This window comes from Urocitellus parryii, chromosome 14, assembly GCF_045843805.1.
Source record: "Urocitellus parryii isolate mUroPar1 chromosome 14, mUroPar1.hap1, whole genome shotgun sequence".
NCBI classification, from domain to species: Eukaryota; Metazoa; Chordata; class Mammalia; order Rodentia; family Sciuridae; genus Urocitellus; species Urocitellus parryii.
In genome coordinates this window covers 30,568,291-30,586,810 of record NC_135544.1, presented here as the reverse complement: position 1 = coordinate 30,586,810, position 18,520 = coordinate 30,568,291, and the positions used below count along the sequence as shown (strand labels likewise).

General features: G+C 35.7%; 1 protein-coding gene across 2 annotated transcripts in view; it reads left to right on the top strand.

Annotated features, from left to right (window-relative positions):
- The window catches only part of Tenm3 (teneurin transmembrane protein 3), a 439,811-nt gene that overhangs the window by 384,949 nt on the left and 36,342 nt on the right, over window positions 1-18,520 (top strand). The window contains exons 19-22 of one of the 2 annotated variants that reach the window (XM_026400586.2): window positions 309-329; window positions 8,591-8,823; window positions 10,360-10,514; window positions 11,292-12,166. In XM_026400586.2, the coding sequence (XP_026256371.1) occupies window positions 309-329; window positions 8,591-8,823; window positions 10,360-10,514; window positions 11,292-12,166 (1,284 nt within the window). The remainder of the gene's footprint in view (window positions 1-308; window positions 330-8,590; window positions 8,824-10,359; window positions 10,515-11,291; window positions 12,167-18,520) is intronic. The other variant, XM_026400587.2, reaches the window with a different exon arrangement.

Here is an 18,520-nt window from a genome sequence, read left to right as displayed (position 1 = left end):
ACGACCTAAGCCAACAGCTTTTTACTAGGTTATTGGATCTTCACAATGGGTCAATTCATTAGCCATAATGCCAGTAATGCAAGTAGCATGTTGCTGTCTTGTTTTGTTTAATTATCGGAATCAACCTATTCTGTCAGTTATTTTATAAGGCTCAACCTGCAAAAGTCATTTCCAGTGTTATTTCTGCTTAAATTCAGAATTTTCATGCAACTAATTAAAATCTCAGTATTTATCTCATTATATTTTAGAAGGCTTTTCTAACTGTGCTTTTTTTTTTTCTTTACCTGTTTTTATCTGCTTCCACCAAGAAATAAAGATTTTAGACATAGGTAAGCATCTTAAAGGTTGTTGCATATTTTCAAATGCCCATTTTACATTTCAATGTGACCCTCTGAAATTGTTTTCTAATAACATATCATCATGAGAGAGGAAACGCAGTATCACAGAACATCTAAGAATGAAAACTGCTTAGGTGAATTCTTATTATATATTACAAATATATCATGTGACATAATTCCAGGAATATTTTCAAGTTGGTTCATAAAATAACTTTGTTACCAAAAATGCTATGATGAATATCTCTGCTTAACAACAACAAGGAATTTCAATTACTGACTTACATAATTCAAGGCATATTGAACAAAACAAAATTTGAGGCACAGTAGGAAAGTTTAAGAAGGCCTATGTAGTTTGACCAAAATCCAGGGTAGGTAATGTTTTATTGGGCCCAAATCTTATTCAATTTGAGAGACTCTAAGAAAGGTAATCTAGAAATATTTAACTTTGGCATATTTTTTAAAAGCATGTGAACATGTGGCTATTTTGCCAGGGCCCCTCAATGGGCTTAGAAGAGATCCATGCCAGTGCATGTGGGTCCTGAAGCTAAATAAGATTTAACTGCTTTTGAAGATTTATCTCTGCAGTTTCTATTCTCCTAGTTGGAAGAGTTACTAGATTTAAGAAATGGGGTTTTTGTTGCCACTATTATGAGGAAAAATACATTCTTCAAATAAGGATGAATATAGTTGAACAGATATCTCAGCTCAAAAAGTTTTTCATATTCTGTTTTCTATGTACACTCTGCTGGAAAAGGTACATTAAAGGCTTGTCTGGATACTTTTGACTAAAAAAAAAGGAAAGGAAAAAGCAATGTTTTAAAGTAAAGCTAGCAAAAAGCAAGACAAGTCAGACTTGCTAGATCTAGGTTGGCCATTAAATATCTAATGCTATGATAATCAGATTTAAAAATTAGTGATATTTTATGTTAGGTACTTTAGATGAATAAGTCAACATAATCCCATTTAACTATTGTGTAGAGATTGACAACTAACAAATAAAAACCAAAGTCTGACTGAAAGATGTATAGCTGTTGCATATCAGCATGACCAGGCATGGTCCCATGACCTTTTCCCAAGATCCCCTATTGATCTTGTACTTTCAGCTAATGGCTCCGTCACATGCTAAGATTAACTCTAAATCTCCTCCGAATACTGAGCATGCAAAGCTCTGCTGCTAGAAACCACAATAGAATATCAAAATTTTTCTGGCCTTGCATTCTTGGTAGCTGTGGAGAAAAGAGGAAAGACAGACAGGTATGCACACCAACTCAGTGTGAAAATGCCGCAGGCAATACAGAAAAAAATATCAAAGGAGCTACCTTTTAACAAGCTGGCCTATTGCATGCCAGGCACTGTGCCAGGTGTTATATATATGTTGTTGCAGATCTCACAACAATCCTTCAGGGTTACAGATGAGGTAATGGAGGCTCCAGCACATTAGGTAACTTCCCCAAGATGTGCGCTAAGAAATGGGGAGCAAAGATTTGAATTACTCTAAATTATGTTCTCTCCACTGCACCGTACCTCCTGTGTTTACGTTTCCCAATGGCTAGGTTTCTATGGGGTGATTGCCTGGGGATGTAAAAAGATAGACTTATTTTTCAATCATTTACAAGTTACTTAGAGCTATAATCTCTTTCTCTGGAAAAAAAATTCTCTGAGGTTAGCACAGCATTATTATAACACTTTATGATATATACTTATTATGTACTAACTCATGGTGTTCGGCAGTGATACTCATTATAATCCCTCTCTCATGATCCATCACTTTTCTCCTCTGTAAATCATCCTAAATAAATTTGGCCATCTGCATTTCCTTTATATGCCATGCATGCAAAGTACTCTGAGTTTTATATTGACATCAATCTGTATTTAAATCAATCAGTGTTAACTGATTGCTTACCATGTGCCAGGCACTATGACAAATAAATAGCAATAGTTTCAGAGTTCTCAGAAACTCACAGTCTAATAGGGGAAATGGTATATATGTAACAGACAAAATAACATTATCAGTATTATTGTTTGATAATTATAAAATTGACTTTTACATTGGGGGAGGAGAGTGATGACTGGGAGATGTGTGTATGGTAAGGAAGTTTCCTGGAAGGGTTGATATTTGAGCCAAGTCTAAAAATGAAGTCTGGTTAAATGGAACAGTAAGATGGAAGGACAACCGTGGGGTTGGGGGTAGAACAAATAAAGTTGCTAGGTCTAGGATGAGATGAGCAAGATATTCTGAGAGTAATCAGTTCCATCTGAAAGGAACAGGGGATTCATGTTGGCAATGATGAGAGATACAGATAGAAAGGCAGGTGTAGTTCAGATGGCTCAGGGCTTTGAGTGCTCTAAGGAGTTGTTTTCCTGTGCTACAGGATAATAGACAGTGGGAAACTATTTTAGGGTCTTGATCACGTGGCCTTTTAGGAAGATTAATCTAGTGTCACTATTCAGGAGAACATGAAGATCAATTAGAAACCTGATGCACATGAGATTCCAGGTACCTAAAATAGAAAACCAGCAATGAAGGAAATCAACCAATAAAATAAAGGAAGGCAGAGAATGGAGAGGCTGTACCATATGGATGATTAGAAAGAAGAAAGTGAAGAAAATGGGCAAGGTTTTTGAGCCCAAATCATCAAATAAATGTTGATGTCACTGACAAATATAGAGATTCAATTTGCTTAATTAATCTAAATTGATGTAACAAAATCAACATATTTCAGCTCACTGAAGCATCTTCATTTAGCTTCATATAGTTTAAAAATTTGAAATTACTTTCAGCTATCTTTCCCTATTTGCCTGCCTATGATCATCTACTTTCAACTGGTTAGTAAGATCCTGCCTCTTTATATCCTCACTTCTCTTGGTAGCATAATAGCCATGAGAGGATTAGGAACAAGTGATATGAAGAAACAGAAACTGAAAAACATGTCTAAATCTATAAAAATGAATGGTATTGTCAGTTGTTAATGATTAAATAAAATAGAAGAATGCATGCTTCTGATCCTCTTACATGTGTGTTATAAACAGTGTAATTAATTTGACTAATGAAAGAAATAATAAAAATATTGAATAAAAATTAAGACATATACTCTTATTATTTTAATAATTCAGAGTATGTTGTTATACCAAATGAATAAGTGCCAGGATATTATATAAAATAAAAGTCCTTAGCTACACTTTAATGAATAGACAAAAGTACTACTCAGTCAACATTAGATTTTTCACCTAAATGAAATCCTTTAGAATGCTTTAAAAATGTGTTTCTCTGCCAGGTTCTGTGGTATACACCTGCAATCCCAGATATCTGGGAGGCTAAGCAGGAGAATCACAAGTTCAAGGACAGCTTGGGCAAAGTAGCCAGTCCCTGTCCCAAAATTAAAAAAATAAAGAAAAGGCTTGGGGATGTTGTTCAGTAGTAGAACACCCCTGGGTTCAATCCCCAGTATCAAAAAAAAAATAATATCAAAGTGTTCCTCTTTGATATTCTAAACATTTTCACATCTTTATGCTTACAGTATTATTGTGACAAACTCCTAAATTTTATATCATGCTTATACCAGTTCCATAAAATTCCAAAATAAAAAGCTTAAAATTACTTAACTAATATCAGCCAAGGGGCATTTAAACTTGTAGGACTAAAAATCAACTTTGTGAATTTTATATTACCAATTAAAGGATCAAAGAAATGTCAATCAAGAGCCTATGAATTTGAATCAATTAGAGTTTAGACACAAAGTTGTCAAAACTTGATTCAAAACTCCTTGTTGACACTATTTAAAAATCAAGCAACCACGGAAATTCCATATCCCAAATCCCTTGTTTGACTGTTTGCAATAAGCTAAACAGTCTTTTGGTTACCATAAATAGGCAGTTTTGCTTTTATACATAAATATAATTTGTTATGCATCTTCAGATACTTTATGTGCTAAGGGCTATGGCACCATTTCCAGCTGAAAAGATAAAAGTGCTAATAACGTCTATTCTATGGCTTGTTCTTTGCGAATATTTCTCCAGTCTAAGTCGACTGAATTATGACAAAATAAATGAGCATATCCAGCCTGCACTTGCCACTGGATCTGTGTCTAATTGAATAAAAACTGCAGAGAAGATGGCTTGATAATTGTGGTGGTCTAGGCAATTCAGGATGAGTTAAGAATCAAGGTGCAATATAGGAAAGCTTCTTAACTTGATCTATTTCTTTGGTTTTGCTGCTATTAGTCAAAAATGTAATGTTATTTTAAACTCTTCTGAAGTGGCAATATCTCAGTCAATCATACAAGAATACTCTGTGCTCCTACTGCTGAACAAAGATTTCCCAAAACCATTCATTTTGTAGATCCCTGCATTCCTGCTCCCCGCTGCACTGTCTTTAGTCATTGTAACCCGTATCCTCGTACCAGATGTATTACTGCTCAAAAAACTCACTACTCATTTGTACCAACACACTAGCCTCTTAGTGCTCTTCAGGATATTGTAAAGCAAGCACCAGCTCACCCTGTCAGGAAACTCACTGTGCTTAAACTCAGATGACCTTGAATCCCAGTCCTATTGCATATGTGATTCAGAGATCTTCTGCCACCAATTTCCAAATGCACCACTTTTTTTCTTTTAATACTGCAGTACTGATCCTTCTTCTCAATTAGGAGAGGCCAGTGTCTAATAAGCAGCTCTAAGTTGCCATATAGGGAATTTATCCAGTCCTCATTTCCTACCATTCTGTGGGGAACATTTCCAGAGGCTAATTCTCATCTTGGGGTCCATATGCTTCTCCACATTTGTTCTTCTGGACAACAGAATTGTGCGCCCAATTAGAATTTTCGTTTGGCAGACGTTTTTAAAACCATGGATATATGTTGCTTGATTCAGAACTATGTCTTTATGGAAGTGAATGTGTCAAGACAGGAAACAAGCAGATGTTCCCTGGATGTTCCAGACGTTCTCTTATCATGACCCCATAAAATAAAACCAGTACTAAGAAAACAGCTTATGATTGAATGTCCAGTGGTTGTGTACCAGAAATCTCTTACCCTGGTTTGTCACCCAAGCAGCCACCTCAAAAATCTGGTTTGTTGGCTCTCAAAATGAAGGATATCATGGAAAAAGTGTCATGATTTATTTACCTTTATCATTATTGCTCTTGAAACAACTTAAGATGGATTGTGTGTGTGTGTGTGTGTGTGTGTATGTGTGTGTGTATGTGTTTGCTGGGGATTAAACCCAAGGCCTTGTATATGCCAGGCAAGTGTCTCATCACTGAGCAGGACCCCTAGCTTTTGCATTTTTTATCTTGAGATAGGGCTTGCAAAGTTGCCCAGACTAGCTGATCCTCCTGCCTCAACCTCCCAAGTAGCTGGGATTACAGGTGTGTACCACTGTGCTCCAGCTACAGTGGATATTTTAAGATTAGCTTGCTTTATTTTAGGATATTATAAAAGCAGAAATAAGGAAACAAATTTGAACCTATCCAAGTTCAGGTAATTTTTTTTCTTTTTTTAAATTTTTTTCATAAAGCAAGCCATCCTTTAGTTGACAATAATTATGGCATTCACATATTTTGTAGTTATGAGGCAACAGACTCATAACTCATGTAAGAGAAGACAGGGCAAAAGGAAATATTAAGAATAGCTAATTCTTACTGAGTATATATAATGGGCTAGATTCTCTTTTAAAGATTTTACATGTATTTCTTGAGATCCTCTCAACATTCTGTGAAATATCTATTCTTACCATCACCATCACAGATAAGGAATCTGAGGCACAGATAAGTTAGGTAGCTTACCCAGAGTCACACATTTAGTAAATGATGAAGCTGGGATTCAAACCTGGGTGATCTGGTCCAGAGCTCATGCCCACAGATGTACAACTGATAAGGGAGAAAAAAGTCATAACCAACTATTTTAACATAAAATCAGGGAGATAGAAAAGACTAGCGAAGTCTCTCCAATGGCATGTCTTTCAAAATAGACCTAACTTGACTGAACTGAAAACTCTGTTTCTACCTAAATATCTAGCTTGTCAGTATTAGGCTGTTGATAGAAATGTACACACATGCCCACACACAACTATAACATTGCTCTGAATGGAATATTGATACGAACTCGTTGCTTCACTACAAAGTAATAAATCACCATATATGTATTGCTGCATTTCAGTTTTTAGGCATCAGCTTAAGAAAATGATGCCTGAGCAGGACCCCTAGCCTTTGAGACACAGTCTTGCTAAGCTGCGTGGCAAATTGATCATTTGATGTCACCCAGTAGTTCTGAAATATTTTTATTCCATAACAACTTGCATCTTTTTATGAATTCTTCAAATCACTTTTTGCCCTTTTACACATATTTACACACTCAAGACTTATTGCAGTAATGTGTCTCTTGTTGCTAAAAGATATTAAAGTCTGTAAAGGAAACCAAAAACCTGAAAGTGTTCAGACCTGTATATAACTTGTGTACACCATTATCACAACCACAGAGTCCTGTAGAGCTCCAAGAGGCCTTTACAGACTATGGGATCTGCTGCCCTCCTCTACCACTGGGAGAAAAAATAGTGCAAACTATAACCTGTTACAGACTCTCTTGTAATAGTAATAAAGTCCATATGGTCAATGCTTAAAAGGAAGAGCATTAAAGTAGTGAGAATTGTTTTATTAGAACATAACCTCATTAGTAATGCTAAAACTGCTACACCACTGTTAGAATTAAAATTCATGTAATGTTATGTTTATACATATTTTAGATGTTCACATATAAAATAAAATAAAACAAGCATATCACTTTGTAGATCTGTCTGACTGTGGAAAGAAGGAGAAAGGGAGAGAAAGAGATGGAGAAGAATAAGATGAGAGTGAATTAGTAATACCAAGCTTGTCAAAAAAAGTTATATGGGGGGCTGGGGCTATAGCTCAGTTGCAGAGCACTGGGTTCAATCCTCAGCACCGCATAAAAATAAACAAATAAAATGAAGGCATTCAGTCCATCTACAACTACAAAAAAAATGTTTTTTAAACAATACATGGGATCTAGTAGATTCCCATCAATCAGTTGACATTTTTATTGTTATCAAATCATTTAACCTATTTTTACTGTTTTTTTTCCAGAAGTCAGTATTTACATATGGCACAAAATTCCATTATTTATTTTATTTTTTAATTTTATTTATTTATGTGTTTATTTTTTGTCAGTACTTGGGATTGAATCCATGGGCACTCTACCACTAAGCTACATCCCCAGTCCTCTTTTATTATTATTATTTTTTATTTTGTGACAGGGTCTTGTTAAGTTGCTGAGGCTGGCCTGAAACTTACAATCTCCCTGCCTGAGCCTCCTGAATCTCTGGGATTAAAGACGTGTGCCATTGTGCCCAGCGTATTAATTCTTAAGGCTAAATTGTTGAGTGTTTGTAAGGAGATTAACTATTAAGTTCCAGATGCATATCCTAATTTATCCATTCCTTGATAATATTGGTCATATAACTTTTTACAGGTAATGAGACATAAAATTTTTTGCATTTGCATTGCTTTATATTTATAAAATTGAGGCATTACATTTTGTGAACAAATGTGTGTACCTTACCAAATTCATAGACAGTTTGTGGAGCAGCTCAGCTTCCAAACTTCAGAAATGAAACTGATGGATGGAGCAGTCTGAAACTGCCTTCTCTGTTTCAGTGATCTCATGTTACTAGGTAACCCCCTACCTCTGAACAGGCATAACTGCATGAGATTGCTTTTCTGGATTATGATGGAGCAACCAATATGGACACAATGCTTTCTTTCTCAGGGAATGGTATTCAGTTTGATTTGGTTTTGTAGAAAGAAGAAAAAGGGTAATGCCCAATGATGAGATATGAGTGAAATTGGTAGTATGCTATACTGCCCTGGAGAATATGTTAGAAGTACCCTGCCCCTGGAATAAGCTTCATGTCTATCACTTAGGGACAGTTTACTAGTGGCCTTGCATTGAGCCAAAATAGATGTAGACAACTTGCTTCTTTGTTTTAGACCAGAAGCACATTGCAGCTAATGGTAATTATTTTTAAGAACGATTGTTAATAAACTGAATCCTCAGCATCAAGCCAGGACGGATCACATTGACCCAAATCATTGTTGAATATACTGTTTATTTTCCAATCTTTGATAATACATTCCAGTTTATAATCAGCTTCTCATGTTCTGTTTTATTGTGCTTTTAATTCCCCATGTGTATTAGGAGTAACTCTCTTGTGATGTTTATGTATGATCCTTTTTACAGCAGCAACCCAGCTCACAGATACTACCTGGCAACTGATCCAGTCACTGGAGATTTGTACGTTTCTGACACTAACACCCGCAGAATTTATCGCCCGAAGTCACTTACAGGAGCAAAAGACTTGACTAAAAATGCTGAAGTAGTTGCAGGAACAGGGGAGCAGTGCCTTCCATTTGACGAAGCCAGGTGTGGGGATGGAGGGAAGGCTGTGGAAGCAACACTCATGAGTCCCAAAGGTACTGGCAGTTATCAATTTGAGGATTTCTTTTTATTAAAAAAAAAAAAAAGTGAAAAATCCAGTTAGTGCCTGATTGTGTTTAATGCGGAGTCTAACATTTTACCTTTTACTGTGTTCTAGAAAGCTGTTTCACATCTAGTGTTTTTAAAAAACCGTTTAGCGTGAAACTGCTCGAGTCCTAAGTTGATTTTACAGTAAATATTAGGTTCTTGGCATTTTCTTTTTAATCATCAGACCATTTTTTCAGCTTTTCAAAGAACGAAGCAACTATTCTATATTATTCAGGTCACATCCTGTTAAATTTCAAGGGAGTGTCCAAATTCTTTCATTGTCCTGGAATTTCTTTGTCATGAATGAGTCCCAGGCTTCTTTAAAACCATCACTAAGCAACCCTATTAGCTCTCGCCCACTTCTGAGCTGTTAAACTTTTGTTTCTATGCCATGGGAAAAAACACTTGCCCTGAGGAATTTTTGGAGGTAACAGAGACAAAAATTCTATGTGATGAAGGCTTTTGAGCCAGTCGGGATTGACTCCTTGTATTATGCCATTCATTACAATGTTTTTCTGGTTTGGGGGCCTTATATTTTTTTCATGATAGCTAGTGACTATTATGTGAACAAGGACTGGAAAAAAGTACTTCTTGTACTGAATTATTCATAATAGCAAATTTCTTTGTAACAAGGTCATAAAAACACTAACCTTGGCTTAGATCTACTTTTGTTAAAAGAATATCATTACTATACATTGACTGTCACAGAATTTGAACCTGTTTCTATAATTTACAAACTACAAGGTTACTATAAACATTATAATTTTATACTTTATACATACAGGTACTATATATATGATTCATGTACTCACTGGAGATTCTTACAAATTTGGACTTTTTCTTTATTGCATTTTAAATTTATTTCTATTGTAAATGCCTATGTTGGATTTCTGTGTGTGTGTGTGTGTGTGTGTGTGCATTGCCTTCTTTTGTTGTTGTTTTTATTGTTTTGTTTTGTTGGATTTGGGGGTTTGTTTGTTTGTTTGTACTGGGAATTGAACCCAGGGCCTCACTCATGCTAGGCAAGCACTCTACCACTGAGCTACATTCTCTGCTCTTTTATTTATTTGTGTTTCTGTGTGTGTGTGTTTATTAGTACATTAAACGTATACATAATATTTGGGTTCATTTTGGCACAATTTTACAAACATGGATTATAACTTGCTTCAATTCAGTCCCCAGTATATTCCTTTTCCCTTCCCTCCTCCCTCTCCCTGTTCCATATCCTCTATTCTCATGTTCTTCCTTTATTGATAGATTTTTTTTAATCACCAAACAATTCTATATACATATATGAATATACCATAATGAATTTCACCTTTATGTATATCTATTTTTAATGCTTTTGCAATTGACAGTCTTACTTACTTACTTAATCCCTATTAACACTGGGATTAAATGTTGAGTTTAGTGATGGGCCTAAGAGTTTAATCAAAATTAATTCCTTTTCAAAAATGAGTAACTCTTACTTATCTTGTATAAAGGAATGGCAGTTGATAAGAATGGATTAATCTACTTTGTTGATGGAACCATGATTAGGAAAGTTGATCAAAATGGAATCATATCAACTCTCCTGGGCTCTAACGATCTGACCTCAGCCAGACCTTTAACTTGTGACACTAGCATGCACATCAGCCAGGTAACTAAAATGTCATGCTGAATTTTTTATTTTCTTCTATGTGAGTTGATTTTCTGTGTCAGTAAGCTGTGATGACTCCAAATTAAACTGCATATATCATGTGTGGCAATAGTTATGATAAAGCTGTTCCATTTAAATGTATCTAAGGAGCTAATAAAAAGTTATTTTTTCCATAATTCTTCATTTGATGAATTCAGTGAAATACAGAACAATTATCACAAAGAAATTCTAAGCATTTGTAATAAAATACCAGTAAAGTAGCAGCATGCAGATATTCCAAAAAGAACAAAACAGCTTAAATCTCTAATCTTTTGATTGCATGGGATTCTTGAGTAATAGAGAAAACCCATTATGATTAGTCCCAAGGGACTTATATTTAGACTTAGGAACTTCATTCTTGGCCTGATTGAAAACACAATGGAATACTAATGTATTCATAACCTAGAAAGCCCTGACATTTGGCAGTTAGTATTGCTATAAGGAACATATGTGTTCATATCTCAGCAATATCTGTTGACTCACTACACAGAAGTTTATTTGCCATTTGGCTCCAACTAGCAAATCTTTCAGTGTGTCGCATTTTTTAAAAAAATGTTATTTCTTGCATTTGTTTCCACTCAAAAATTTTAGGTTTATTTTACTATGGCTATTGAAAAAACAATTTTACAACAGTTTATCAAATTAAGGTTAATTTCCCTGAATGGTCTAATTTACTCTTCTGGTAAATTAACTGTGGTGCAGTAACTGACTAACCAGACCATTTCTTTCTTTATTAAGGTTCGTCTGGAATGGCCCACTGACCTGGCCATTAACCCCATGGATAACTCCATTTATGTCCTGGATAATAATGTAGTTTTACAGATCACTGAAAATCGTCAAGTTCGAATTGCTGCTGGACGGCCCATGCACTGTCAGGTTCCTGGAGTGGAGTATCCTGTGGGGAAGCATGCAGTTCAGACAACACTGGAATCAGCCACTGCCATTGCTGTGTCCTATAGTGGGGTCCTGTACATTACAGAAACAGATGAAAAGAAAATTAACCGAATAAGGCAGGTCACAACAGATGGGGAAATCTCCTTAGTGGCTGGAATACCTTCAGAGTGTGACTGCAAAAATGATGCCAACTGTGACTGTTACCAGAGTGGAGATGGCTATGCCAAAGATGCCAAACTTAACGCTCCATCCTCCCTAGCCGCTTCTCCAGATGGTACACTGTATATTGCAGACCTAGGAAATATTCGGATCCGGGCTGTGTCGAAGAACAAGCCTTTACTTAACTCCATGAACTTTTATGAAGTTGCCTCTCCAACTGATCAAGAACTCTACATTTTTGACATCAATGGTACCCACCAGTATACTGTAAGTTTAGTCACTGGTGATTACCTGTACAACTTTAGCTACAGCAATGACAATGACATTACTGCTGTGACAGACAGCAATGGCAATACCCTCAGAATTCGACGGGATCCAAATCGGATGCCTGTTCGGGTGGTGTCTCCAGATAACCAAGTGATATGGTTGACAATAGGAACAAATGGGTGTTTGAAGAGCATGACTGCACAAGGACTAGAATTGGTTTTGTTTACTTACCATGGCAATAGTGGACTTTTAGCCACTAAAAGTGATGAAACCGGATGGACAACGTTTTTTGAGTAAGTATTGAAAATCCTATTCTGATTATAAAATACTATGATATAATGATGTAATCTATAATAATAACAATATAATGTTAAGGGCCAGAGGGACCCATGTTCTTGAAGGATTTGAGCTTCTATAATTTTTGGATCCCTCTTTCAGAAAAAGAGGACAAAATTAGATGAGATACAAAATTAGATGCAGAGCCTTGAAAGGGATCCACACAAGTGAGGAGGCCCAAAGATCAAGTTTCATGTAGCTTGATGGTAAATTTACCTCTCCTTAGGGATTAACAGTTTGCTTCAGTATATTAGCAGCAAACCTTTCAAAAACAAACCACAGCTTTGGTTTTAGGCATAAATCCTTTGGGTTTGGATTTGCCCACTTGATAAAGCTGAGTTGGGAATTTTCGTTGAAGGAAAACTTCAAAATAATTTAAAATGAACTTCACTGATTATATCAGTACTATAGTGTTATGCTCATCAAAAGGAAGGACCTAACTTTTCATAATCAGTTATTATAGAAGCTAAACTGCACTTAAAAGAGCCTTACAACTAAATTCAAATCAGGAATGCTTGTCGTCATCTGAAAATGTATGAAAAGGTTGGAGACCTATTTAGCCAGGGGATTCTACTAAGTATGTAGAACAGTGGCCTAAGCAATATGTCATCCAAATAGTCACATTTTGTGAGGTCAGTAAGAATGAAATCAAAATTAGTCATTGTATATTTTATGGCGTGTGTACTTTGCAGTGAGTGCATGTGTAAAATAATTTTTGATTGCATGTTCACTTGACTAACGTTGCACAAACCACGAGGGGAAATTAGATGTACAGAGATGGCATATTGACAAATGCAAAATAATCCTTGGAATGAATATTGGGATTTTTACAATGATATGCTGAAGTAAAAATATTTTCTCTAAGAGCACACCTCTAAAATTATAATAAAAGTCAGTAGGAAAAGTGATTCAATATACAAATATTTTCTGTACAACTTCTCTGAAATGGTTCTTATACATAAAGCCCAGTTCTCCTGTAGCTTGAATTGCTTTTCTTTTTTGACAGATTCCCTTTTAATAAAATGAATGTTACCCAGCAGCATGATTTTGTCAGAGGAACAAACCTTTTCAATTGAATTGCATTAAAATTCTGTTCTTAACATTCCTTTTGCTCATTTTAGGATCGCAATAGGAAAGGAATAAATTGGAAGTTAATGGAAAGCACTTCCTTTGCACTGCTTTCAAAGTGATAGCAGGCTACGTTGCCAAAGAGGCGAAAATGAGCATAGAAAAAGTGCTACCATCACATGAGACTGGCCAGGAGAGCTGCTCTGATTATAAGATCCTCAGGAAATGATGGTGGCATGGGTAGGGTTTCACTTAAGTTGAAAGCAGGAAGAAAAAATAGAGATATGTAAGTTTTTGGTACAGTCTAGGACTCAGTCCCTGCTCTGTGGGCCATTTTTGAATGTGTCCTTATTTGTTCCAGGAATTGACACTGCACAGAAGTTCATTATATGTATTACTGCTGACACGTGAATTTCTCACAGCAGACAAGATGATTTACTTAGGACCTACAAATGTAATCAAGCTAGGAAAGTTAGAGAAAGAGGTACACTTCCTTGGTGGAGTTGACCTGGGAAACTTTAAGCAAATTTGGATTTTTACTGCTTTTTACATGATAGTACACAAAGAAGACATATTTCTCTATTTAAAAAAATCTTCTGAGAATTTCAGTCATAGTCAGTAATCAGTAGATGGCTTACAGTAGGGGTTGATTGGCAAGCCAATCTTGTGAATATAATGGGAAAGCAGTGTTTCAAAGATGAAGTTTTTAATTAATCAAAATACCTCCTAATCATGTTTTCACAAACTCATTACACATCATATTTCAAGTATATCTATTAAATGGAATAGCTAGATAAATTACAGGAAAAAATAATTATAAAGATATAATTTTAAAGATTTCTAAGAACTGTATATTCATTTTGTAAAATTGCATGAAACTACAGCAGTGAACCTAAGGAATTTAGAATTATCATGTCAGAATGATAAATGGTCCTTTTTTGTTGTTGTTGTTATTTCATACATTATTACAATGCTTGTTCCATGAAAGAGCAAGGGCCCACTTATTCTAAGGGTCAGAAACATGTGTGTGCAAAGGTAAGTGCACAAAAGAAAAGGATGTGTCCTTGTGGGCAGGACCTCCAGAAGCCTGCTCTATATTCTCACACAGCAACAGGTTTTGTCTGTACATTTTGAGGCTGTAGGTGGGCAGACTCAACCTGCTTCTCCTCATCAGAGCCATGGTCACAGAGTTTCCAGTTACTGTATCCTGACTAGGACCCATCACTGATTCAAACATCCTGATTGGGTAGTAGGACCTCTAAATCCCTGTCAGGCTTGCTTTGTTGTAGTTACTGGTGAGCTGGCAGGCTCCCAGAATATAGCCTGTCTCTGTAATGTTTCCCTTCATATTTTTGTAGTATGGTGTGTCTAATTTAGACTTATATAGGCACTTGGTAAGTCCATGAAGTATTTGAGAGGTTTGATAACAGCTAGAGTTTCACCAAAACATGAGGAGATTGAGCTCATTCTCGTTTAAACCATCTTTGGTAGGAATTATAGCAATTGTTTTATTGGCAACTGATAGGAACCTCAATTTGGGAATCAGATTTTCTTTTCCCCAGATACAACAATAAAATATTTTAGCTGCATTTTCTTGGAAAGTGTTTTCTGTTTTACTCCTGGAGGCCATATTTCTGAATAAAGTGTCAATATGAAATATTTTCTTGGGGGAGGAGGTTTAATTATTTGAATAACAAGATCAACCGAGGAAGTTTCCATTTTATAAAGAAAAAGAAAGTGAGCAAATATGTAATATTGGATAAAAAGAGGTTGTGAAAAAAAATCATGGTTCCTAATTGAAAAACACCTGTTTTCTATGACTTTCCCCATAGCAGTCCCTTGAGCTGATAGGTGCTTTGTAATCATCTTTCTGTATAAGTACCTTGCTCAGAGAAATTAAACTTTTCCATAGAAATTCCCACTTCTGTGTGAGCTTTCTAGCTAGCCTAGTACCTAAAAAGCTTTGAGATTAAAGCTTTCAGAGGATAGAAACAGATGGAAGAAGACCTCGAATTAAGGAATTTGCCTGCTGATAAAAATAGAATTGCCATAATTCCTGCCAAATAAATTTTTTAGAAAGAATAGCTCAAACTACTTACTTTACATGTTTCTGTTTTTAATTAATTATTATTAATTAGTTAATTAATTAGTAAAACCTTAGTGTACCATTTGCATGCTGTTCATAGAGTACAAAAGGAAATGGAAAAGTATTTTATAAAATGCAAACTATTTCATCATTTTTGTGACTCCCACAACTCCTGGAATGTTACAGTGCACATAGGACCCTCCCAATAGCTTTTAATAAAAAATTGGAGGGATAAGCCAAATAAGTAGATAGGTGAGTACTTATTTACAGAGAAATATCTGATAAAGCTTCAGCTCTTGCCAAGGCACCACTGAAAGAATATTATATAAACGTTCTTTTGCTCTCTGAGATAGTTCAGACCTCTACACTAATAGTTAATGCCAAAAATATTAACACTTCCCATTTCCGTGGTTGATCTTTTAATAGACTTACCCAATATTACAGGTTAGTCACCTTTTTCTTTATAAACTAAGAACTTCCTCAGTTGATCTTGTATTCAAATATTTAACCCCGCCCCCAGAAATAATTCATATTGATGGCACTTTATTTAGAAATATTGGTCTTAAGGAGTAAAAGAGAAAACATTTCCCATGCAAATTCAGTTAAAGTATTTTACTGTTGTACCTGGGAAAAGAAAACCTGATTCCCAGTGTAAGGTTCTTATCAGTCACCAATAAAATAGGCAGGTGATTCTTCAGGCTACAGAGATGACTTCTTCAGCAGGAGAACCTTCATTTCAAAAACTAAATTTGGCAATAATTTCTTTCAATGTTACTTAGAATTATTGTGTCCTATCATTATTCATTAGAGAAATGACTGATATTTTTAGACATGGTGTAAGAGGAAGAATACAATAGGTGTCAGATGATTTGTAACTACATTCTGAAATCACTGAAACTAATACATCTCATGAGCTGAAAATTTTTATTACTGATTGTCTCTGACCTTCTCTTCCATTGACTTACTGAACAGTAGAAAGGAGGTCCAAATTAGCTAAGGTGGTCCCTTTGTGTGGCAACACTGTGATAGCCTAGTTAAGGGTGTTAGTGTTGGGCTCTGTTCCATTCTGCTTTTCATACCACTTAAAACCAATTGCCACCATTATGATTCCTTATCTAAAAATAATTCCAAAGAAACCAAAAAGATCTCACCTGCTACAAATTTATTATTTAAAAAGTTCATACCCAAAATGAAACCACAGTTCTTACACTTGAATGCACACAAAAGCAAATCCAGTATATTGAATTGAGCAATAGAATAAATTATTTACCAGTAAATGGCATTTCACAGTACTCTGCTTGCTTACCCACATAAAATACAAACCATTTGGGCATATCTGGAGGCTCTTCTGTCTGGTTAAAGACGACAACATGAGAAAAAAGCTATGAATTCTGGCTGATATGTACAGGCACACCAGCAGGTTAGTGGCAATTTTTCTGTCTTGGGACTTTGAATATTTGGAGCCTGGTATTTGTGGAGCTGACTCTGTGATCTTCTGTGAGCTATATTCAGATTCACAGAGCAAATAAATGAGTTTCAGCTTTTACCCATTTATGTAGGTATATATGGGTCTCTAGCTTCTCATTTGGGTGCTTTATTGTCCCTCGTTCAAGCTTTGCAATTTCAGAATGAGCTTCTGAACCATTTCTTTATAATGAACTTAACTCTGTGCCCATGGCAAACCCGTGACTCCCACCAGCATCCATTCTGATACCCCAGGAGATGGGAAAAGGACCTCAAAGGAAGAAAGAGAGGCAGAGTAAATAGTAGCTGTGCTACCCTACTCCTAGGACACTTTCACATTCAAAACAGTGTACAGAAAACACAGGTAAGGTAGGAAAACTCACTAGACATTATTCTAAATTAGAAGAGATGTGTCCATTCTTGTTGACACTGAATCATGCTTAAATAGCCCAACACCTCTGCCATGCTGCGTTTCCTTCCCTATGGAGCTACTCATGTTAGAAGAGCTACGCAGGGAGCTTCCACAGGGCAAAACTGAGACCATAACCTCTCCTTTGAAAAGCACCTGACATCCAACCCTAAAAACTCAAACACTGAAACCATGAGTCATTGTTCTTTCTGTCAAAAAACTGCATTAAAAACTAAGCCCCCATTTTATAAATATGTAGCTAAAAATGGCACTCAGTCACCTCCTTTTTTTCCTTGTTCTTTTTCTTTCTTTATGAAAGAAAACATTTAGGAAATTAGCAAAGATCCGTAAGAGATTTTTTTCAGCAGATCACATAAAATCCTGGGGAAATTCTAAGGTTGATTTCTATTTTTTGATATTTTGTTTAATTGTTTAATAATTTTGCTTTAAATTTTTAACCAGTGTGTGTATTCCCAGAGACATCAGTGAAAAATGTTCAGGCAATCGAATAAAGTAGCTGCCATACGTTTCAAACATTAACCCGAGTACTATTAAGGCCATATTTTTATTAGTATTGATTTATTCCAAGTCCCTTCTGCATTGTAATTTTTAAAAATAGTAAGTTTTGTCCAGGTTTCTGAGGAGAAAAGGAAGTGGGGAAATTGTATATTATTCAGATTACTTGAAAAATCTCAGAAGAAAAAGAGAAACAGATAAGCAGATTTTCTCCGTATATCAGCTGTGTCCTTGAAATGTATCAATAATTGCAAGGCTACATTAACTCTTTCATTGTGTTGTGTTTCACAAATTAATGTTCTAGACATGCTAAATTGCTCCATAATGGTTCAAAAGTGAGTAAACGCAGCTTTCAAGTGTCACATTCCCTCTTTAAACTAATTATGTAATTGTCTAAATTAGATAAATCCTCTGATAGCCTCCTGTCTATATCACCAGCTTCCCTTCCAAAGTGATTATCAAGTGATTTATCCTAAGACTAAGTTATATACATTAGCCACTTTAATAAATAGTTTGAGAAGAAAGCAAGAAATCCACACCATGACAACCAGCACAAGAGAACTTTATATATATATATATATATATATATATATATATATATATATATATATATAAAATGACAGAACTAAACACTGACAATTGAGCATTTTATAGGGACTGTAAAGCATCTCCAGCTCATTCCTAGGAGAGCAAAATGAAAGCCCAGGCGGCTCTCACTCCTGCTACCCTAACTCCTCTGCCTCCTCTCACTCCTGCTACCCTAACTCC